This window comes from Rhamphochromis sp. 'chilingali', assembly GCF_963969265.1.
Source record: "Rhamphochromis sp. 'chilingali' genome assembly, chromosome: 6".
In the NCBI taxonomy this organism is placed as follows: Eukaryota; Metazoa; Chordata; class Actinopteri; order Cichliformes; family Cichlidae; genus Rhamphochromis; species Rhamphochromis sp. 'chilingali'.
The window spans coordinates 38,401,859-38,426,131 of NC_137933.1; the positions used below are offsets into that span (position 1 = coordinate 38,401,859).

A 24,273-nucleotide genomic window follows, 5' to 3' on the forward strand; every position below is an offset into this window, starting at 1 on the left:
CCTGCAGCTGTGTTTGGCTGGAGGATGGGTGGGAAAGTTACCTAGCAGCAGGGGGCGGGGATACTGGTCCCTGTACACCTCAGCTGGACCAGCTGACAGGTTTACTGTACAACAAAAAGTAAACTGTATCACAATCTATGATATCAATTTCCTATGTATATGCAATTGATATATTTACATAACAATAACTGTTACAATTGGAACTGTACCACGCTGGTGATGCTCACCATTATTTTTCTTATGTGAGAAATGAAAAGTATCCTGATGAAATTCAAGCTTCTGTAATTGCTGTATATAAAAACAACCCCTCAAATTTACATTTTCTTCCTGTATTCCGTGGGTCTCCAACTCCAGGCCTCGAGGGCTGGTGTCCTGCAGGCTTTAGATCGCACCCTGGGTCTACACACCTGAATCAAATTAGTTCATTACAGGCCTCTGGAGAACTGCAAGACATGTTGAGGAGGTAATTTAGCCATTTAAATCAGCTGTGTTGGATCAAGGACACATCTAAAAACTGTAGGACACCGGCCCTCGAGGCCTGGAGTTGGAGACCGCTGCTCTAAAGTCTAGATGGGTAACAGAGTATTAATTGATGTGCTTGTGTGGTGGAGTTTACCACCCTAAGGCTCACAGACATCTGTGCTCATATTTTTGATTAAAACAATACATCATCTGGTGTATTTTGACACCATACTGAAAAGGACTACCAACAGAAGGAGTTTACCCACATCAGCAGAATGATCTGTTGATCTCTACTCTGGAAACTAACCAGCTCTGGACAAAGAGCTCTGTGGGGGGAGTAGCAGAGTGTTCAATTTTTCTGCTGTTTCTAATGTCTTTTCCTTTCCATAATGAGTGTTAGTAATAAATAAAGATTATTAGACACATTCATTCCTTGATTTTTTCCCCTGTTGGCAGGAAACAATTATTGTTCCATAGCATTAAAATCTGATCTTAAAATAGGACATCTACGGAAGATACTTGGTGACCACACATTAAGTATGTAAACTAAGCTTATATATTGGAATTCTGAGCTGTAATGGGCCGTCACCTTAGAAATAAACAGCAGCACTGACAGGGACGCAGCCAATTAAATTAAAATGTTTATTTTATGTGCTAAATCACCAGATTAACCAGTTTCTGCACTATTAATTGTGTGTTGCATTTCACAGGCACATTGTGTTTCTGAAGTAGGTGGCACTTTTGGGGATCAGTTTCTGTGGAAGAGTCATGATCCTGCAACTTATAAATTGCTTAAATTCTGTTAACAGCGCTCCTTTCATGTGAACATCCAGGGGAAACCCTGGAATAACTTTTAAGTGTTGATAACCACTTTAAGTGGTCTGTGTGTCCCAATTGCCAATATTAGCAAGTGATAGTGGAATGATACCCTGGATAGTCAGAACCCCCTTTATTGTACGGGGCCCTGGATTAGCCCAAATCCTGCTTCACAGTACAGGTCTCTGCTCTTAACTGGCTATAGGTTGAGCAGAAGTTACCATGGTCACTTAACCAGGTTGAAAAAAAAAATTAAAATAAAGAAAGAACCTGCCATTAATCCATCTAAGCCTTTGAACTCAAACTATGTTTATAAAGTAATAAGATATTTATACATGTTTTACAAACCAATGATATGGCATAGTAATACATTTTAACCTCTTCTTTAGAATGCAGGACAAACTGACACTGAGATGTTTCATGTTTATTTTGAAAGCTTTTCTTTTATACACATCTACATATTTACAAAAACCTTAACAGAACAGGCATCCAAGAGAAACAATTTAAACTCCAGAGGAGATTTTCTGAACCCAACTCGCACACCCACAACAGAATTGATGCACCACGCTTTCACATTATGCAAAAAAAAAAAAAAAAAAAAAAAAAATCTAACACAGTTATACGTTCACGCACTACCATGCACAAAATGCAAACACCCTAAACTGCAACCACGCGCGGCCCGAGACGTCTCACTAACAGAAGGATAAGAGCACAAAGCATACGAGGCATACCACACTAATGTGCAACATTTTCTAACACACATCCACTTTGAACAAACATCCACACATGAATTCACTCCACCACAGTTTAAAAAAACCAAAAAGGACACACGGGACCCTTCTGCAAATAACTCACCTACTCCATCACCATCTGTGTAGGAAAATGATCTGATCAGTTAGTGGCCACTGAACTTCATAACTGTGACAAAATACTTTTGGCACGTTTTTAACCAAGGTATTGTTTCCCGGTGTTTTCCAGAAAGGTTGCCCATTTGTTGAGTGCTACACATAAACTGCTACACTGTGAAAAGTGATTTCTTTATAACCTTTTCAGTCTCTGCTACACAGATGTTGCACAGAGTAAGGGGTTACTTGTGGAAAGGTAACTGGAAAGATCCACTACAAGTGGGGTGAAGAGCAGATCAATCGGAATCATATTTGTCTCCATCGTCATCATCGCCGTTGTCGTCGTCGTCACCACCACGGCAGCCCAGCTCATGCATCACTTCCCTCTGGTAGCGCTGCCAGCTCCTCCTGCTGTAGGAGTGTTCCTCCTCCCAGTATCCTGCACAGAAGGCAAATGCAATGGTTAGCAAATAAACACCATTTAACACTTGTTTGCACTAAGTGACACTGAGGCTGAAAAATGAAGCAAACACACAGGGAGCAAGAAACAACAGCTTAGTGAACTGAACTTCACTGAATTGCCATTTGAAGTTGGTAAATATTGCGAAATCTGTACTCTAGTTTTAGTAAGTGTTTCATCAGTCCGTTGCTTAGCAACAACTAGCACGTATCTATGTCTGTCTTGCGAGTTTATCGATGCAATCTACAAACCTCAGCACCGAACCTTCTCACCCATATATGTTAACTTCCTGGTCTGAAAGACTACAAAAACCATTGAGTGACGTGGTGGCTCCATCCATGTCCTACATACAGTCTTAAGCAGAACACTTTTCTTAAAAGTAATGCAGTAGTTTCCTTAATCAGAATCAGAATACTTAAAAAAAAAAAAAAAAAAAAACCCTAGGGATCAATAAATTTCATTTAATCGAATTACACTCAGGATGGGGGTATGTCACCAGGGTGCAGAGGAGGCTACCCCCCCCCCTGTCCCCTTCTGGCTGCCTCTGCCTCAATTTTATCCCACAACTTAGACATTCACATTATTCACACTCTCATTACACATACATATAGGATCTTGGGGGTGGGCACAATCACGGAGTCCAAATCACCATCAGGGTGTACACCTCACCCCTGACGTCGTTGCCCACCTCTCAATTTTAAATACACTTAGTCATTGAGGGCTAGCAGGAGGGACTATGCGCTTACCTGCTGCTCCTTGGCAGGTAGCTCCATGCCCTCCTGGGTTTTAATTGCACCTTAGAACACACATGCATCAACACTACAATGAGCGGGTGGAGGGAGGTTTGGAGTCTTCTCCCACCCCCATTCTCTGCGGCCTGCTGGAGCGGGAGGGCTAGTAGGAGGAGTTGGCCGTCCGACTGCGGTCTGGGGTGTGGGGCCTCCCTGCTGCTGCGGAGTCGGGGCGGTCTGCCTCTCCCCACCGCAGGGAAAAGGGTAACACCACCTGGGTCTGGGTGCAACTCCCCCCTCCAGGGGCAAGGGTACCTAGACCCGGTTTGTAGAGTACGCTTGGGGAGTGTGATCGTGTGTACAACGTCTCTTTATGTCTGTCTCCACGTTGGTTGAGTGTGGAGTAAGTGCATATGAGAGCATGAGGGTGGGAATGGATGTTTGTGTCTGTGTGTGCCTGTATGTCTGTGTCTATATGTCAGGTTGGGTATCAGACGCCACCTCTCTGGGGACACCTCAGGCCCTCCAAGGTTTGGAGGCCTATCTCCACCCACCACCACTTCCCCTGCCGGTGGCGGACTCCCTCAGGTGTCGGTGTGTTGGTGGTTCTTTGTGTCTGGGGGTGGGCGTCCGGGTACACACCGGCTCACTCCTTGGCGGCCGCTTGTCGGGGCCTGGAGCCTGGGGCTCGCTCGGGCCCCTTTGGAGGTGGGGTGCCCCCGGCCTCTCGGCCTGGGGCTCGGTCACTCAGGCACAGCTGGGGGCCGGCGGAGCTCACGGGCGCGTCACTGCAACTCCCCCTGACTTCTGCTCCGCGGCTGCTGGGCGAGCCCTCATCTGGGACTCTCCTCAGCTCTTTCTGGGACAGTGGCGCGGCTGCCCCTCTGTTGGTCTTCCATGGTCTCTTGTGTTCTGGGGGCCTCTGGATGTCTGGAGTTTTGATCTCCTCCATACCTGCTTCACACCCTGGAGGACGGGGCTGTGGCCCCCCCACACTCCCTAGCAGATCATTACATGGAGAAACCTTTGGAATGCAAGCATGCTGATCCACACAGGTATGCACACATGGGTATTCACAGACGCGGACTAAAGCTTTCTTGGCTGCTGCCTCAAAGCACACTGTGCGCTGTCTATCTTGCGTGCTGCACAATATCGTTTATTATTTAGTAAATATTGATATCTATGACTAGCTAGTTTATTGTGATGGTGCTTTGTTTTCTCTATTATTATGTTACTCTTTGTTGTTTGCTGTCTCCTCTGTTTGTTTTTTTTGTTTGTTTTTTTTTTTTTCTCTCCATACAGGTGACCCAGGAGTTCTTTTTTTTTTTTTCTCTCTCTTCCCCCCCCTTCTCACCGTCTCTTCTCCCCTTTGGTTTTCTTTCTTTCTCTCCCCCTCTTTCTCTCATTCATTCCCCCTGTCCTATTTATTAAAAAAAAAAAAAAAAAAAAAAAAAAAAAAAAAAATGACAAAGGATGAACTGAAGCTCTGCCATCACGTAATGTCGCATACTGCTGTTTCTGATGTCATTTAAAAAAAAAAAAAAAAAAAAAGAAAAAAAAAAAAAAAAAAAAAAAAAGAATTACACTCAGGAGAAAGTAACACGATACACTACTTGTTACATTACTTTGGCATTTCTCCTTAAAATGAACTGAAATGCACTCTCATAAATATCAATGTAACAATACAAACATACAGGCTACAGTCCCACACACCAACACAAATCTGTATTTTAATGAGGATACTCATATGAGCTTTCTCTTGGTATTTCGGTATGAATGCAAAACTGACAACAAAAAGCAAAAGATGAAAACCAGCACACAGACATTCAAATGGATCGCCACAGTGATTCTACTTTAGAAACATGAACAGGTAGAAACGGACACTGCAGCCTCTTTTACAATAAGAATAAAAGTACTGTCTATATCCACTCTGTAGACTGCGCCACCATTTTCCTCCTCTGGCACAACAACTGAAATCAGCTAAATGTAGTGCAAGTGCAATTGATTGGCAAGCAAAGGAAGGAAGGAAATGAACGACTTTGAATGAGTTCTTGTAGAGAACCAATTCTCAAGTTATGCACACTAAGTTTCGTAATGCAGAGGTCTAGACAATCAAAAGTATAACTAAGACCTTAGGATACTGTCTATGAGTGAAAATGACTAGAATATCACACTAACCTGGTTTGACCAAATAACTTTTGGCATCTTGCTATCATAGTAAAAGATGAAATGGGAGACATTTGTTTAAATTAACAGGAGTTCAAGTAGAGACTGCAGCACTGAATAACTGACATGTTTCTAAATACATACCACCATAGCGCTCCTCTCTGTCACTGTCTGTATTGCTCTCCTCATCAGGGTAGTCATTCCTCCAGTTGCCTTCCTCGTTCTCATCATCCTCATCTTCATACACTTCCTCTTCATGAACCACAAGGTCAGGAACCTGAGATTAAAAACACCACATTTATCAGAAAAGCTTTTTTTTTTTTTTTTTTTTTTATAAATGTTTAAGTCAGTGTTGTGGTTTGATATTAAAAATTACCAGTGAGATTTTGAGTCATCACTGATAAGAAGAAACCCTAACGGTATGCTTTGGCAAATTACTTCTCCACACATCCAGGGCAACAAAACTAAACAATCTTCTTGCTTAAATTTTTACTTTCAATGCTTTAAAATAAACACCATTTAAAAATCATCAGTTAAGTTACAAAAAACCCCAACATTTTTCTCATCTTAACCCCTCTTCTACCCTTTTGAGATTATTTTAAACTAGTGCCAAACTGTAATGAACTACCACCACCAGAAGGTGGCAGTAATGCAACAAAATGTTTCTACATTCCCCAGGCACCATTACAAAGTAGTGATGCTTGTTTACAAACAAGCGATCATTTTATAGCAATGACAGGATACTCCCCTGTAAATATCAAATAATATTTCTGCTTTAAAGGCCACCTGTTTACCACCTGACCATCATTTATTTTTCCAAATATACAGTGGGGCAAAAAAGTATTTAGTCAGCCACCGATTGTGCAAGTTCCCCCACTTAAAATGATGACAGAGGTCAGTAATTTGCACCAGAGGTACACTTCAACTGTGAGAGACAGAATGTGAAAAAAAAAGAAAAAAAAAATCCATGAATTCACATGGTAGGATTTGTAAAGAATTTATTTGTAAATTAGGGTGGAAAATAAGTATTTGGTCACCTCAAACAAGGAAAATCTCTGGCTCTCACAGACCTGTAACGTCTTCTGTAAGAAGCTTTTCTGTCCCCCACTCGTTACCTGTGTGGATGGCACCTGTTTGAACTCATCATCTGTATAAAAGACACCTGTCCACAGCCTCAAACAGTCAGACTCCAAACTCCGCCATGGCCAAGACCAAAGAGCTTTCGAAGGACACCAGGAAAAGTATTGTAGACCTGCACCAGACTGGGAAGAGTGAATCTACAATAGGCAAGCAGCTTGGTGTGAAAAAATCAACTGTGGGAGCAATCATCAGAAAATGGAAGACATACAAGACCACTGATAATCTCCCTCGATCTGGGGCTCCACGCAAGATCTCATCCCGTGGGGTCAAAATGATCATGAGAACGGTGAGCAAAGATCCCAGAACCACACGGGGGGACCTGGTGAATGACCTGCAGAGAGCTGGGACCAAAGTAACAAAGGTCACCATCAGTAACACACTACAACGGCAGGGAATCAAATCCCGCAGTGCCAGACGTGTTCCGCTGCTGAAGCCAGTGCATGTCCAGGCCCGTCTGAAGTTTGCCAGAGAGCACATGTATGATACAGCAGAGGATTGGGAGAATGTCATGTGGTCAGATGAAACCAAAGCAGAACTTTTTGGTATAAACTCAACTCGTCGTGTTTGGAGGAAGAAGAATACTGAGTTGCATCCCAAGAACACCATACCTACTGTGAAGCATGGGGGTGGAAACATCATGCTATGGGGCTGTTTTTCTGCCAAGGGGACAGGACGACTGATCCGTGTTAAGGACAGAATGAATGGGGCCATGTATCGTGAGATTTTGAGCCAAAACCTCCTTCCATCAGTGAGAACTTTGAAGATGAAACGAGGCTGGGTCTTCCAACATGACAATGATCCAAAACACACCGCCCGGGCAACAAAGGAGTGGCTCCGTAAGAAGCATTTGAAAATCCTGGAGTGGCCTAGCCAGTCTCCAGACCTCAACCCCATAGAAAATCTGTGGCGGGAGTTGAAAGTCCGTGTTGCTCGGCGACAGCCCCAAAACATCACTGCTCTCGAGAAGATCTGCATGGAGGAATGGGCCAAAATACCAGCTACTGTGTGTGCAAACCTGGTAAAGACCTATAGTAAACGTTTGACCTCTGTTATTGCCAACAAAGGTTATGTTACAAAGTATTGAGTTGTATTTTTGTTATTGACCAAATACTTATTTTCCACCCTGATTTACGAATAAATTCTTTACAAATCCTACCATGTGGATTCATGGATTTTTTTTTTCACATTCTGTGTCTCACAGTTGAAGTGTACCTCTGGTGCAAATTACTGACCTCTGTCATCATTTTAGGTGGGGGAACTTGCACAATCGGTGGCTGACTAAATACTTTTTTGCCCCACTGTAAAATTTGGACCACTCCACCCATTCACTCACTCCAATTTCAGCACTCATTCATCTGTCCGTCCATCCATCCACACACACCAGTTCTCCCTCATCAGCATAGGCTCTGACAGACAGGATGTCCTGGATCCACCCTGGGGTGACCGTTTCCTGGTAGTAAAGATCATAGACGTAGCCATCGTCCTGCTCTCGGTGCTCTTCCCCCAGTCTATCTCCAGATATGCTCAGACGCTCCCGCAGCATCTTGGTGTTGTTACAGAGAATCTCATCTGGTTCTGAGGACAGTATCTTTAGAAAAATAAAGCAAGTGATTAGAAATGGAACAAATTAATGAGCTGATAGTCAGTCTAGTTGGGCCTAATGGCAAATTAAATGACATTTACATCAATACTGGAAAAAAAAAAAAAAAAAATCTCACAGCTGTTTACCGGTAACTATCAAAACACATGCTGTTAGGAAGAGGCAAGTTGTGAGCTTCATGTGTTTGCTGGTAGGCAGTGTAATACCAGTGGCTGCAGTAACTCCAGACATTCTCACTAAAGTAAGTGATCTTTCCTACAGCTGAAGCACACGACTGAAATTGTGACTGAAACGGTCGAGCCTGAACGCTTCTTAAAAAGCCAAATGAACGTGACTCTTCGATCAGACACCTTAACACAGCTGACCTGGCTGGTTGGTATAGTTAAGCTAATTATACACGTGCAACACTATTTAACTGTTCTGAGATGTTATGTCACAGTCTAGAACATAGGTGTCAAACTCTGGCCCGCGGGCCAAATTTGGCCCGCAGACTAATTACATTTGGCCCGCGAAGCCATACCAAATTACTATTAGAGCTGGCCTACTGGTATTATACAGCTAATATATATATTGTTTAGTATTAACTTCTGCTTGTTCCATATTCAGTTTTTCAGCAAAACGTGTTTGAGTCCATAAGAAAAGATTCATTCTTATATCTGGAGGAATAAATATGTTTCAATAAATATTAACGTTAGCCCGCGACTTTGTTCCAGTTTTGAATTTTGGCCCACTGTGTATTTGAGTTTGACACCCCTGGTCTAGAACTAGCTAGGCCTGCAGTGTGTGTGTGTGTGTGTGTGTGTGTGTGTGTGTGTGTGTCTCTCTCTCCCTCCCTGTCTATTTGTCAGCAGTGAAAGCTCAACTGGAGTAATGCAGTGTTGTTCGTGCATGGTTTTTAAACTCCAAGAAAAGATTGCTGCTGCTCCTGCTAGCCCTGCTAACACTAGCCACACTTCCAATCCAACATTGCAAGACCAGAGATCAATGTGATTCGATTGGGGAAGAATGCACTTCCAAAAGGTTTTTAAATAATCAGACTCAGAATACTTTATTCATCCCGAGGGAAATTAGGGGTTACAGCAGGCAGCACGCTAATGGCGCATGCGCACTCACAAAGGAACCTTCTGACCAACTTTACACAAACATCACATTGGGCAGACATGTCAGAAGGTAGGCTGATAGGAAAAAAACAACGAAAATACACTACATGAGGTAAGAGGAGGAGAAAAAAAACTCCACTCAGACTGAGCTCCTAGTGGGAGAACAGTTTGATAAAAGAAAAAACACCTCAGCACAAAAGCACATGACTATCAATACACCATAGAAACACGAGACAAGCAACAGGGGCGGGTAAAGGGTAAGAGAGCCGGCGTAGACAGCGCATCCGGTCCTGCAGCATCTGTGCTGGTCCAGTTGACTGCTATCATCCCCGGTAGGGCACAAGCATCAAAGGCGTTGGAAAGGGAGGGGGATGAGTGAGTGCTTTTCAGTGTAAGTGTGTGTGTGTGTGTGTCCATAGTTTAGTTGAGACAGTGTCCTTCGGCCTATCAGGCTAAGTAAACAGTCCTCCAGCCAATCCAGGTGTCCTTCATGGGGCGGGAAGAATAGTCATCACACAGTCGTTATCAGGGAGTTGTTTTGGTGGGCTCCAGCCTTGGGCCTGCATGATAACCCTGTTATCATGGTTCCGAATAGGTAGATATCTTCAGCGTCCTCGATCGACAGTCCCGCCAGGCACACGGTCCTCCAGTTCTGCCACCCGTCCATCGTGTAACCGGCAGGGAAAGTCCCTCCAGGGCACTCAGGCTCTCCCGAGCCCAGACTTCTCGTTGAGAAAAGGGTGTCAATAGCACTCAGAGACCAGTTGATCAAATCCATAATTCTCTTTTAGGTTTAGAGAACGACAGTGAGAGACTGTTCCAGGGAAAGTAAATTCACACAAGACAAGACAAGGACATAGAGGCGAAGCAGGGAAGATAAGGGTGAGGAGGAGAGGAGAAAGTGCGACCGCCTTCGCTGAGAGCTCAAGAAGACATGCACTATTTGTTTAACAATTCTGCCTGTTTGCTGAACAATTTCTTACTTTTGACCAGTTAATGTTTTTTTTTCTCTAATTTCTAATGACTATAGTAAATGAATTACCAGGACAATCCTTACTTAACAGAATAGGAAATGTGCTGACACGATGAGAAATCAGAAGATTGGATCTGTGAGACCGACCAATGATAATAGCGTCAGTAACAGTTGATGACTGTGCTAGCCATGTGGTTGAGCTAAGACTGGATGACTCTCAGCAACTGAATTATATTGATATTTGTAGCATCTGCCTTCTGAAAAGCACTTGTTAAACTGCACAATTGTGTTCAGTAAAAGCTTAATGCCTGGTAAATTCTGGTAAAATGATAATCTGTGTTAAACAATCCCAAATACAATCAAGCAGCCCTATGAGGACAACCACTTATAGTTTTTAACAGTCTGACGGCAGCATGGTATTTATTTTTTTAACTGACTGTTTCTGTAATTTAGCCTCCACTAAGTGAAAAAGGTGCAACATATCAGGACCCTAAATTGAGTATAATAACTGATGATTGGGCTGTTCATGAGTACGCTTGCCAAACAGCACTAGGACAACTGCTGCAAACAAAACCCAGAATCTCCAACTATCAACTTACCTTGCCTGAAGGTTTATCCTGGTCCTCTCCATCCTCATGGATCAGATCCACCACCTGGATTTCACCCAGCCCCCAGCATTTGTCCGTCTCTTTCCCCGTTTCCTCTACACACTCAGAAGCACCCATCTGTGGTGTCTGTTGCTCTGCTGGGGCTGACAGACCAGCACGGTGGCTTGAGAGTATTCTGTAGCGTTCCTCTCTCCGAGTACTCCACTTTGTGCTGCGTAAATCACCAAGTATCCGCTGTGAGCTGGCAGCAGAGGGACGCAGTGCATGCGCTGTGCGAGGCCGAGCCAAAGCCTGTCGAACCTGCGTCTGAACGGGAGCTTCCTGGTGATGGGATGACAAAGATAACAACCCACGAGGCTTTAACATAAATATGGATTTCCCTTTTAATTCCCAACTCATAGAAGCTGCCGGAACTGCACACTCATCTTACTCGCGGTTCCACTAATTTAATGCAAATATTATCGAAATCCAACAATTAAAAACCCCACATCCAATTTTCTACAACGGGGAAACAACCAATTTGTAACAATAGACAATAGTAGCAATAGGACATGTGCAAAGATGCAAGATTCACATGTTGAAAACACAATGACCAGAATTTTCTCTGCGCATAGAAATGTTTGGTGCCCTCAAAAGACAATATAGGTCTAGCACAAAAATGACAATCAACATTCATCAAATGGCAAGAAATAAAAGGAAAATCCAGAGAAATATGTAAGGTAACAAAGAGTCTTTGCCTTAACTGTATGTGACTCAATTATGGTTATTTGCTTGGTCACCTCCCAAAGCATAGTTATCACCAGGAAAAGCCTACTGTTAAAAAAATAAAAAGACATTACACGCACCTAAAAATGCAGAAAAGACAGAAAAGCCTGTTAAGGAGAGACTCCTTATCCGCCTCCCAAATAGTTAACTTTTTCATCAGAGCCTAGGAGTGGTGTATTCCTCATTTTGGCTGTGGTTTTATTCATACCCATTTCACTTCCTAATGACATTAAAAACTTTAAGACAGCTTACTTCTGACACAAGACTGAGTACAAAAAACCCAATATAAAAGCTCACCAGAATCAATATTGTGATATCAATTTTTCAGTCATTGCGCCCATCATTCACTAAAGGAAGCATTCTCAAAATGTACTGAAGTGGAAAAAGATGCATTAGCCATCTGTCCGTTTTACCGAATCCCACAAAGAAAACCATAGTGGTCGGTATACACATTACACAAACAAATGCAGTGCTACAACTGTATATAGCAGTGTTTACAGCTAATCTAATTAGCTTACGTAATGGGTCTTATTTCGTCTATTGAATTGCGCATGTAAATATTTAATTTACTTCAAACGTTAGTCATACCACAGCCTGGATTTTAATTGTCACTTCGTTTTCAAGGCCCAGATTACGTAAAAAACACAAAACAAGCTAACAACAGTTTGTGGGGTAGCTAGGGCTAGCATGATTGCTAACAACAATAAGCACAAAGGCGCGTTGTTCCGGACAGTAAGTGACGCTCTCAGCAGCTTTATTCAGCTCGCTATCACCCACTCAGCTCTTCTGAGTGGTTTCAACTATCGTGATAAATACCACCCCCCACCACCACTATTTTTCAAAAGCTACCCCTTCCACTGACCGCTGCTCTGGCGATAGCATTGGGCCCCTCACCTGTGTTGCTACGGTCGCCACGAGTTTGAAGACAGAGTTTTCCACTTCGGCTTCGTTGGGCTCAGGTACCGTTTCGCCTGAGCTCTGGGACGTTTCGGGACGGATACGTTTGCATGCCAGCAGCAAAGCATCTGCGGGGTCGGTTCCCCTTTTTCTTTTCACTCGGAGAATCGTAGTATTTGGATCCATGTTGTCTCCGTCTCTCTTTAGTGTGTCTGGCAGTTGGAAAGAAAGGAAACACGAGAGAGCGCAATCCTTTTTTATTTCCGGTGACTACGAATGTGAAGAAACTCGTAAAACTATAATAATTTCTTTGATGTAGTTTACTTGATACGTTTCCTCGTATTATTATATAGTTAAATTAACTAAACTGCTGTCACGAGTTTCCAATGTATCACTGTAATCCACAATCTCAATAAAACATTAAACATTTTACTTCTTAAAACTTCAAAGTAAAAGCACTTCCTGTTAACGTTGTCCAATTAAAAGCTGACTTTGTGGACTTCTGCTATTTTTTTTAGACATTACGTCATTGTGATTGCTGTGTTTTGTTTTTTCAAATACATAAATGTTTTTTTGTTTTGTTTTTTTTGTTTTTGTGATGATGGAGCTGCAAAGTTCTACAGTGTTTTGTCTCCGGACAAAAGAGTCGCAAGTGGTTCTCAAACGTTTTGCCAAACTTAAAAATGCTTTCAAACATAGTTATCAAAAATAGTCCAACATCCCAATCTATGGTTTAATCAGTTAATAAAATAATAATAAAACATGATCAGTGTTGATATATATTTTTAAATTTTTTAAACTGTACTTATTTTATTACAAAAATTGTATTATACATAATATTATACATAATATAACATTTGATCATAAAATCAACCTAAAAATAAATCTGTTATCACACAAAGATGGTGCTGCACTAACCTGAAAATTGTTTCGGGTGGAATAACTGTTTTACAAAGACCTTTTACTAGTGAAATTTCATAATCCTGTTTATATAGCCTAACAGTGCAACAATTTTGTCCACAAAATAGACTTCAGCTGCCCAAAGTAAAACAATGGTTATGCAAAATAATATAGATTATATAGATTTTCGCATTCCCTACATTGATGACAGTCATGTAGACCTTTGTCAACATATTGCAGGCGTTTACTGTCACCAGGGGGCAGTGTCAAAAACAACCTATCCGTTATTTACTCCTGCAGTTATTGTCTGTCTCTCTATTACAATTTGAATCACCCCTACAGTGAGTCAGCTAACATAACAAGCATTTTAGTGAGTGTATACTTGATGAAACAATGCAGAAATATTAAAATACCACAGAGTACATAACTGAACTGATTAGTCTGCAGTGAAGTCACCTGCTTTATGAAGATCAATATCTACCATGTCTAGCCAATAACAGTAACAATAATTAATAACATTCTGTAGTATATAGGTTAAGTTTGTAGGACAGATACATTACCTGACCTATACCTATAATACAGTTTAAAGAATATAGATGATCTTCACAGTAACTGCTTTTTTAATTAAATGATTCACAAGTTAATTGTTGAATATACTAACAAAAATCATATTTGTATTTGATTCCAAAATAAGAAAGAAGAGAAAAAAAAACATCAACAAATAAAATGAGTCTTCATTACCATATATGAATGTCATTGGGAAAATGTAAGAAAATGCTGTGTAAAATGCAACTAAAAAGTGAATGCAACGGTTTCCAATTCTCATAAAGCCATATTTTATTCACAGTGGAACGTAGATAATATAAAAATATTTAAAAGTTGTTTAAATATAAAAATATAGTAGATGGAGAGGACTGCCAGCTGCTCTCAAAGCTAATTTAGAATGGAAAGAGGCACGTTTTACAACAGCATAATAGGAATAGGAGAGTGGAGGTGTGGAACTGCCCAGTCTCCAGTCTGAACCTTTCACAAATTAAAAACATTTGGCACAGCCAATCCAGCAGCTGGTCTCTGCGTCCTAAAATTCAGTTAAATTCAATTTTATTCATATAGTGCCAAATCACAAGAACAGTCACCTCAAGACACTTTATACTGTAAATTATTGCATATTTATACCTTGTATATTGCAGTGATAGAGTCTGCAGCTTCCTCTCTAATAAAAGAAAAGAGGATCCTACACACTGGCAAATATGGCCCTGTCCAAACTTTTTTCAGGCGTCTAATTCAAGCTGGGAGTTTTCTTAGAATGGTACATTTTTATCAGATTTAAAAACTAGATATATTTTCCATGTTCTGCTGTGAATAAAATATGAGGTTTTAATTGTTTCATTTGTTTGCATTCTGATTTCAGTTACCTTTTACACACCATGTCAACATTTTTGGAATTGGGTTTGTAAGTCAGGATAATTCACTTGTCTTAGCTGTTATTTAAACTGGTGGTCAGCTTTTTCTGACAGGTGTCTGTTGATGAGTTATTGTTCGATTGAGGCTTCCTGGTCAAAGCCAAAGACCACAGGAACATGAAGACACCTGATAAGAGAGAAAAAATGCAACTTTTCTCACAAATGATCAAAATCCAGTGCATACTTTATACGAGAATTGGTCACATACTAACCTTGACAGGAGTTGAATATTGTGAATACATAGATACCAGGGAGTGAAACATATGTGATGCTGGTTAACCCCCAAGGTAACCCCAGCACAAGGCTGAGGCCCAACACTTTAACAGAGTCCTTCCATAAATTCCAGCCTTTGTTTTTGTTTGTCTTTTTCCAGCCAGTGTTGCTTCCAAAGCCTCCACTACCCCTTCTTATCCCCCAGAGCTTAAACACAACTAGTCCCATAACACAGGCATTAAACAGCACCACCAAGGAAGGAAAGGCCACTGTAGTGATGAAACTGGTTATAAGGTGCTTCTTCGGGAACTCGCTGTTCATCCAGCATCTGCTCATTGTTGAAAAACAAATATGTATTAAATAAATATAAAACATTTTGGAGGCAGGATATAAATGTCACCAATGTTAACACCAAAGTATGATTTTTTTTGTCTTAAGAAATCAAATCTCATGGGTCACTGCATGCATAAAAGTCCTACTGATGATATTTTCTTACATGTGTGCTGTTGTATTGGAGAGTTTGGCGTCCCGCATGTGCAGGGTGTATTTACCATAAACACCTGAAATCGCACAAATCACTGCGACTAGTGTCGGGAAGCCTAAAGAAGTAGAAATAGAATGATTTTGAAGTGAAGTATTAAATGCATTTACAAAGATAAAATAAAAAAAAATTGTATGTGCTACAGCTTGAAGTGCAAATGTTAGCAAACATGACTTCTCTGCAGTCTTTCTATTGAAAAAGAAGTTGCTCTACATGAAAAATAATTAAAAACAAAAGTTGAGTGTGGATCTAGACCACTCACCAGCCTTTCAAGATTATCCATCCTTGAGGCTTTATTACGACACTGATTGCTGGACTTTCTTTTTTTTTTTCCATGCTCATTGTAATCACTCGACATTTGTGCACATACTACAATTTCATATAGTATTATTCGACACTCTCAGCAAATCACTGAAGTATTTGTAGTAAAAAAAAGTTGTAGAAAATGGAAAAAATACTGTATACATACCATATGGACAAACCAATCTCATTTAGCCATTTACCTGGATTTTAATCACCAAATTTATGATGTTTTCTCAACTTTGTAGTATCAAACGACAACAACAACAACAACAAAAAACCTACACTATCCATTTCCATTTGGCCTGTTTGACAGCATCTGACGAAATTGTGTTTTAACCTTACTTTACTCACCCCATCCAACTAAGCTGAGTTTGAGAAGATATTTCCTGAAAGTGATGTTAAAAACCCGACTTAGTAGAAGGTAGAGATGGAACCCTTCCAGAGCAGTCCAGCTGAAGGTGGCCAGCAGAGACCAGTGTAAAATCAGACCCAGAACCAGACAAACTGGGCTGTCCTCATTCAGCAGCCATGCCGAGAAACAGGACAGCAGGAAGCTGAGGTGGAGGCAGAGCATTGCTCCTGTTAGCTGCATGTGCAGATTAGTTGTCTTCTCAGGACGCCGACGACTAAAGAGAGAAACAGAATTACAATTTTTTTAACAATGGAAGAAATTTGGCCTTTTTTTAAACCTTTCGCTTTGAACCCTCAATTTTGATAACACTAACAATAGTAACTCCACACAGATGAAACTGAGAAGCTTGTGATTTCCCATAATTATTGTCAGACTAAATATGCCAGATAATGTATCCTGTTCTATATGTAACCAAGAGTACGGGAACCAAGACTGCCAAAAATGGGAAGAAGATGATGAAGCTGGAGGAAGAAAGAACTAAACCCTTTCAAAGTAATATTAGAGATAAATGAAGTAAATTTAAATAAATAAATGTAGCAATTTAGAGTATGACCCATATGTTGATATTTCTTCATAATTTGCTACTATATTTATTTATTTGAAGACTATAACCCCTTTTTAATAATGTATAGGTTTTATGTAAAATAATGATTATCTTTGCATCCTAACTGCCTTTAATCCAAGGAGATAAGTGTCAGAGGATCCAGTGCTCCTTTTTCTGTTTCTTCTTCCAGCTACTTCCTTTATGGCAGTGGTTCCCAAAGTGGAGGGTGCAAAGCCATTGGCGGAGGGGGGTGGGGTATGAATAATAAAAGAAGCCTTGGACACTGCTATGGACAGGTTTTTTGACGGAGCTCCCACACAAACACAAAGCAGAAGATGAAGCATCGCCAAATATGCTTCCGAACCAACTTCCAAGCCAAAGACTAGCAAATGTGATGAAGCATATCTTGCCATTGGCTTCACCTGTACAACAGTGGTGCCAAGTAGGGGTGGGTTTCAAAACTCGATTTTCCGATCATTTATTTAATCCTGAATCGATTATTAAATATAAATGTATTTTGCCAGAAATGCCAGGATCTCGGGTTAAAACTCACAAAACTATATCAACAACCACCAAACAGCTAAAATAGTAAATGATGGCAGGAAAAAGGATTCCACACAAAGATGTGAACACAAAGCGCAGACCCGACGCATCAGAATCTGTGAGATGTCGGCTTTCTCACCCGACGGCACATACACGGGCACGCTGTCGGTGCTGAAAGCTGACACCTCACAGCTTCTGATGCTGCAGGTTTTATCACTCTCTGACCTAAATTCACTGAAACGGCAGCAAAAGATCAAAATTACACTTCACATTTGATAAATATCATCATTACTTCCCTCTTACTTTCACCGTTTTGTGTCCACTACGATAAAATCACGCTTCCTGCACAGCTCTCTCTCTCAGTGTATTTTTTAAAACAGTTTCCCATCTGTATTTTATCCTCAGTTACTTTGACACAAAGGTGTCTGCAGTGATGCTCACACCTCTGATGAAGTCTCACAAGTGTCAGTACTGATAAATGATCAGAATTATAATATTTCTGATTGTCTGGGGCAAAATTTAATCAAATCGAATCTGAATCCAATTGATTAGAAATCATTGATGATACCCAGCCCTTGTGCCAAGGTAGGTTTCCCCTGCGTCGGGAGCACGCACTGGGCTCACTGTCCAAATAACGGACAAACATTATCTCACATGAACACTTCTTATAATTACTGAAATTTTGGAGATGTTAGCTCATTATACAGTGAAGTTACAGTGGGAATCTTATAAAACAAAGGGGGCCTAGCAAAAAAAGTTTGGGAACCAGTGCTTTAGGGGAAATTGTTTTAATGTAACTGCCTAGACTTCAGCTTCAGAAAAAAAAAAATCCAATTTTGTCTGCAAACATGCAGAGGGCTTCAGGACTGTTCACACTTGACTGAGGATCAGTCAAGTGTGAACAGTTTTTGACCGACGACTGTGGGGTGCCACACTTTAGGAAAGATTATGTGCAAGTGTTTGTTTCCCACCAGATGTGACACAGTACATTTAAACTGGTCTGACTGATGCAATAAACCAGTCTTTCACAACATAACTTCTGTCAGTGGTTGACCTTTAGAATTTTTTCTATGAACTAAGCCAACAATAATATATTTCTTTATCAACACATCACCTCTTTAAAATGTAATACTAGAGAAAATATCAAAACATGGCAGAAGTTAAAAGGACATTCAAGTAAAACATATGTACTCACTGTAGACAAATATAGATGATCAAGCTGATGAATGTGAAGACAACGGAGAGTGCTGATCCAATGTAAGTGATGTAGCTGAGTGTCTCCGAATGAGATTTACTCACTGATAATTGTGGGTTCTGGAACATAAAAAGACACTGTTGAAATGAAGTCTATGTTAAGATGTTTAATGGAGGCCTATCCACGGGCCTCGGTCAAATAGTTTCGGTATTATAATTTAAAATCACTCCACCTCTTCTTATAACAACTTTTCCACTTTTTTCACTCTAGTTTTGACCCATAGAAGACTGCTGCACTCCTGCTTCAAGTTCTCATATGGCATGGTGAACCGTTTTTACAGACAAAGATTTCTGGATGTGTTCCTCAGCCCATTCAGTGACTTCCATGACAGAATCATGTAAGTTCCACCGGAAATCATGAGTATCCACTATTGATTTTCTGCCTTTTTTTGTGGACAGAAATTTATTCAAGGCAAATCTGTTGGGAATATATATAATGAGAGGTAAAATGTTATTCTAGCTGTCTTTTTATTTCTCCAGCCTTTTATAGCCCCTGTCCCAACCTTTTTGAGATTTGTTGTTGCCAACAAATTCAAATTAAGGGTATTTTCCCACATGCATTCATAAGATTTGCAAATCACTGAATTCAGTTGTTTGTTTGTTTTTGTTTTTGTTTTTTTTAAATTGAAGTGCTAAATTAAAACTCCTTCAATCAAATGTTATTTAAAAATTGAATGCATGGGTTAGCTAAGCTCTGAAAAGCATCTCTTACTTTGTTAGACATATGGTATCTAACCAGATTCTTACTCTGGATGGCATTACCTTGGCCTCCAGTAACACTGTGAGGAACCTTGGAGTCATTTTTGACCAGGACATGTCCTTCAATGCACATATTAAACAAATATGTAAGACTGCTTTCTTCCATTTGCGCAACATCTCTAAAATTAGTCTCTAAAAAAGTCTCAGAGTGACGCTGAAAAACTAGTTCATGCATTTATTACTTCCAGGCTGGACTACTGTAATTCATTATTATCAGGATGTCCTAAAAACTCCCTGAAAAGCCTTCAACTAATCCAAAATGCTGCAGCAAGAGTCCTGACAGGGACTAGAAAGAGAGAGCAGATTTCTCCTGTTTTGGCTTCCCTTCATTGGCTTCCTGTTAAATCCATAATTGAATTCAAAATCCTGCTCCTCACATACAAGGTCTTAAATAATCAGGCCCCATCTTATCTTAATGACCTTGTAGTACCATATCACCCTATTAGAGCACTTTGCTCTCGCTCTGCAGGCCTACTTGTTGTTCCTAGAGTATTTAAAAGTAGAATGGGAGGCAGAGCCTTCAGTTTTCAGGCCCCTCTTCTGTGGAACCAGCTTCCAGTTTGGATTCGGGAGACAGACACTATCTCTACTTTTAAGATTAGGCTTAAAACTTTCCTTTTTGCTAAAGCATATAGTTAGGGCTGGACCAGGTGACCCTGAATCCTCCCTTAGTTATGCTGCAATAGACGTAGGCTGCCGGGGGATTCCCATGATGCATTGAGTTTTTCCTTTCCAGTCACCTTTCTCACTCACTATGTGTTAATACACCTCTCTGCATTGAATCATACCTGTTATTAATCTCTGTCTCTCTTCCACAGCATGTCTTTATCCTGTCTTCCTTCTCTCACCCCAACCGGTCGCAGCAGATGGCCGCCCCTCCCTGAGCCTGGTTCTGTCTGAGGTTTCTTCCTTTTAAAAGGGAGTTTTCCTTCCCACTGTCGCCAAAGTGCTTGCTCATAAGGGGTCATATGATTGTTGGGTTTTACTCTATAATATAAGGCGCCTTGAGGCGACTGTTGTTGTGATTTGGTGCTATATAAATAAAATTGAATTGAATTTGTTAGAATTTGTTATTATATGTGGGAACTTCCAAGAGAAAATGGCTCTTTTGTTGCTTGCATTTAAGTTGAAGATATCACCCTTCAAGCTCTTTAAAGACTCAATTCATATGCTGTTCCTAATTAAAGTTGCTATACACTGATTAGACAAGCGCAGATTTTATCACAGGGCTTTATTACATTCTGTAGAAAGAAGTTATCATTTTACCACAAGCACAGCGAAGAAGCTCAGATGGTTGCAGCTGCAAATAAATTCATTTCCTGTGTTACTGGTTTCACAGCCTTCAGTGCTCCAATAACCTAATAAAATAAATACGTACAAATACATTAAGTAGTTGTAAATCTTCTTTAGATTTAGAAATGACTATACTGGAGGCTGACATCTGTAATAATACCTGTTCCATTTCCCATTGCTGATTCCGCCCAAAATACACAAGTCCCATTTTCCACCTGTGAAAAAAATGAATAGAAATACCATGAAAACAGATTATTAGATTTTCAAAGTAAGATGCTGTTGCAACCATTTTGATGTCTTCTTACCTCTTTGTCATGTCTGAAGATTAACTTGATGGGTTGCTGGAGGTTATTCACTGAAAGAGTTCCTGCCTTCACCGATAGGACTGAGCCCCTAAACACAGTGCCTTCTCTGCGGTGAAACTGTATTTGCCTGCCTTTTGAACGAGGACTTAGCTGCAATGTGTGAGACACGTGAACAAAGTGCTGGGATGAGATTGACTGCAAAAAACTCTCCTCTTAACATGAAGACCCACAGGCCAAATCTAGCCCTTCACTAATTTAAATTCAGCCCACATACTAACACATTTGTTAGTATGTGGTTTACACAACTACACACACCCACGCAGTAAACAGCCTAAACAGACTCAACACTCAAAACCACCTGAAAGCTTACAAGCTAGAAAAAGCAGAATAGAACAAACAGGAAAGCAGATGCAAGCAAAGATGGAAGTCTGAGGTTGTTTTTAGCAGAAGACGTTTGTATAACAGAGCGCCATATATCTGTTTTTAAAGAACATAATTTACATTGTGATTGTGATGTTTGAATCCACACACCAGCATGACAAGAGACGTGGAGTTACAGATGGACACCAGCGACTTTAGGAAGTTGCCAAATTTACAAGAGACATACAGCCCAGTATGTTTCTGTTTTCTGTACCTGAGCTGTAAAGGCAAGTTTATGTGCACTAATTCGAGGGAAGAAGGGAGGCTGAAGGCTGAACTACATGCTCAAACATGTTTTTACTCTTGTTTATGAAACTTCCCACACAACTGATTTGTCATTTTCAGGAATGTGAAACAAAACTGGTGAGATTTCTGGGTATATGTACATGGAAATTTAAGATTTGATTAAATATACTACCAGACGTACATATTTGACATGATATAAAGGACAGTATTTCTCATTTCCTACTGTGGCCTTCAGTGAAACTGAACCTGCAACCCCCACAGATCAGCATTTTTTCAGTGAATGACATCAACGTTCTCTTTCTGGAGTCACTGACCTTAAAATGACTGCTGTTTATTACAGAGGCCACCACCAGGACCTCCACCTCAGGCACATTTCCTCTGCTTCTCTGGAGAGCTGATGATGGGATGTGAACCCTATGTTCATGTGTAGGACTCACATCAACCTGAAGAGTATACACAAAAACAAAATTTTAAATATTCTGTTTTTGTTATTTATTGAGTTCATTAATACAAAAATAAAGCAATTCAGATAAAATGTAATTTTTTCACTTCCAAAAAGCACTTCAGCTCCAAATGACCTCACCTCTTGAAGCGAGTCTACTTTGAGTTGTGTGATGCCTGCCATGAAGCGACCTCTTGGCTTGCAGGTCATAATTTTGTCCTCATAACAACTACCAACAGAAATTTAACATAGTTCAGATATACAAATTAGTGATATAACTGAAGACAGAGACAATAAACTAATAGAAATAATTAATAAATAAGAAAAAAACAATTATTTCACAGTCTGCTTTGGTGTGATTTGAATTTATTGATTTCATTTGTTCACAGTTATATATTATATTTACTTGCTTTAAAAAGTATCAGTTATTTTGGGGAGTGCAACCAACACCCTTTCCAGTTAGACACATTATAGCACTGATCTTTGAAAACCCCTGACAGTAATTTAAAAATAATGTCCTACGCTTCCAGAGTGTCAAATGCATCTCAAAATGTGACAAAGTGTCCTTTCATGTCATAAATATTTATTTATACACAGACACTTTGCCAGGAGCCCTCAGTGTCACATTTGATTGAGATTACGGTATAAATTAAAAAGATTATACACTTAGTACGTTTTTATGATGAAACCATGTTAAAACACTGAAAAGCAGCCTATGTAGAGATAAAAACATTTTAACAGGCAGTAACTTCTGTTATATGGAGTGAATGCATAAACAGTGATCATATCTCTCCTTCAGGTTGTATCAATTATGTTAAACTAGTATTTATCAACAGCAAGTTTATTTATTCATGAGAAAGATGATATAACCTTTCAAAAGCAGGAATGTGAGATGTACAGAATAAAACGAATTACCGTGTCCATGCAGTGGGCCTTTTTAGGCACTCCTGGAGAACATTTTCACAGTAGTCTGCTATAGTGATACACACCAGAAGTGAAGGGATCAAAATTAGCATCATTAATACATTTAAACAAGACTGAAAGGTGATAAAACATCAAAGTGACATTTAACTCCAGAGGCAAGTGAGAAGCAGCTGTTTGATCAACACTAGGAACTTAGCGTTCCTGCTACCTGATAGCTGAGATGCTAGTCAGTGATTTTACTTTTCTCGTGGTTTGAGAAAATCCACAACCTTGAGATAATAACAGTTAGAGTGGTATTTCCCTCACAAGCACACAACTTTAAACATCATAGGAATGATATGGTAAATTTACTCACCCACAGCTTGGGACATAGAAAAACAGAAGATTGTAACTAGAAAAAATGTAATCCACATCGTGGCTCACTCAGCCACAAACACAGGTATGCTCTATGAGGTCCACAGGGTGTTGCTCTGCTTGGCTGAGGCTTGCTAACTGAGACAAAGTGGGAGTTTCACATCTGTATATATCACATGTTCTTGGCAGAGGCAGAAGTTCAAGTAGCGAGTTGTTGCTCTGAGTTATGATAGAAATATTTACACAGACAGTATATAACCACACTGAACACACAGGCAGTGAATCAGTTTGAGCGTTGTCTGCCGGAGACCCTGCTGCTATGGTTACATGAAGGAAAATTATCAGTTGTTTTATCAAGGCTTTATCATTTGAATTAATGGTATGACCTTAATCCTTTCTATGCTGTGCTTCTTGGTTGACAGAGAGAGCCAGAGAAAGATAAACATTCATAAACACAAGATAACTTGATGAGATCATAACTTGGGCAAAGAACTTCAATAAATTAATGTTAAAACAAGTCTGACAGAAATCTTAAAATCCACCCTAAAGAAAAAAAGAGAGTTAGGAAATAAGTTTAAAAAAATAAAAGACATTTCCAAAGTAAAAAAATCCAACACAGAGTACTGTTGCACCCTGTTTCAAACCATGCTGATAGTTACAGCCATCAGTACCATTACAAAAGCCTCAGTTAAATAAGGTTTCATTACTGAGTCATAGAAACCATTTAAAATTAATCTATTATGCTTATTTCCAGCTTATTTCTGCTACTCCTTCACTATATTTTGTATGTAAAT

The 24,273-nt window shown here is 40.2% G+C and overlaps 2 protein-coding genes and 1 long non-coding RNA gene across 4 annotated transcripts; 1 reads left to right on the top strand and 2 right to left on the bottom strand.

The window, feature by feature from the left end:
- Positions 1 to 1,681: 1,681 nt before the first annotated feature.
- Positions 1,682 to 12,808, bottom strand: slc7a6os (solute carrier family 7 member 6 opposite strand). The gene is made up of 5 exons (XM_080884203.1): positions 12,561 to 12,808; positions 10,893 to 11,222; positions 8,002 to 8,208; positions 5,625 to 5,757; positions 1,682 to 2,562 (listed from the first exon to the last, which is right to left on the bottom strand). Exons 1-5 carry the CDS (start codon positions 12,747 to 12,749, stop codon positions 2,420 to 2,422), a joined length of 1,002 nt encoding a protein of 333 aa, XP_080740329.1. The 5' UTR covers positions 12,750 to 12,808; the 3' UTR covers positions 1,682 to 2,419.
- Positions 2,569 to 4,894, top strand: LOC308397926. Its single transcript, XR_013971862.1, has 2 exons — positions 2,569 to 4,369; positions 4,617 to 4,894. It is a non-coding gene; the product is annotated as an uncharacterized lncRNA (long non-coding RNA).
- Positions 12,809 to 14,790: 1,982 nt separating the features above from the next.
- LOC308398073 (adhesion G-protein coupled receptor G1-like) lies at positions 14,791 to 23,609 on the bottom strand. 2 transcript variants are annotated; one of them, XM_080884468.1, is made up of 12 exons: positions 23,481 to 23,609; positions 23,117 to 23,171; positions 22,343 to 22,430; positions 22,074 to 22,202; positions 21,094 to 21,243; positions 20,949 to 21,003; positions 20,762 to 20,853; positions 18,678 to 18,796; positions 16,335 to 16,609; positions 15,636 to 15,738; positions 15,139 to 15,467; positions 14,791 to 15,053 (listed from the first exon to the last, which is right to left on the bottom strand). In XM_080884468.1, the coding sequence occupies exons 1-12, from the start codon at positions 23,536 to 23,538 to the stop codon at positions 14,941 to 14,943; spliced, it is 1,566 nt and encodes a 521-aa protein (XP_080740594.1). In that variant the 5' UTR covers positions 23,539 to 23,609; the 3' UTR covers positions 14,791 to 14,940. The 2 variants fall into 2 exon arrangements, with proteins under 2 accessions (XP_080740594.1, XP_080740593.1); XM_080884467.1 differs by having other exon boundaries at positions 23,117 to 23,174; positions 23,481 to 23,597.
- Positions 23,610 to 24,273: the final 664 nt, after the last annotated feature.

Excerpts from the sequence above, each read along its gene's own strand:
- LOC308398073 (XM_080884467.1), bottom strand. The coding sequence starts at position 23,538 with ATGTGGATTACATTTTTTCTAGTTACAATCTTCTGTTTTTCTATGTCC. Across the intron at positions 23,175-23,480 it reads TTCTATGTCCCAAGCTGTGG|CAGACTACTGTGAAAATGTT; the intron begins GTGAGTAAATTT and ends GTATCACTATAG. Across the intron at positions 22,203-22,342 it reads AAGTAGACTCGCTTCAAGAG|GTTGATGTGAGTCCTACACA; the intron begins GTGAGGTCATTT and ends TATACTCTTCAG.
- slc7a6os (XM_080884203.1), bottom strand. The coding sequence starts at position 12,749 with ATGGATCCAAATACTACGATTCTCCGAGTGAAAAGAAAAAGGGGAACC. Across the intron at positions 8,209-10,892 it reads AGGATAAACCTTCAGGCAAG|ATACTGTCCTCAGAACCAGA; the intron begins GTAAGTTGATAG and ends ATTTTTCTAAAG. Across the intron at positions 5,758-8,001 it reads ATGCTGATGAGGGAGAACTG|GTTCCTGACCTTGTGGTTCA; the intron begins GTGTGTGTGGAT and ends TTTTAATCTCAG.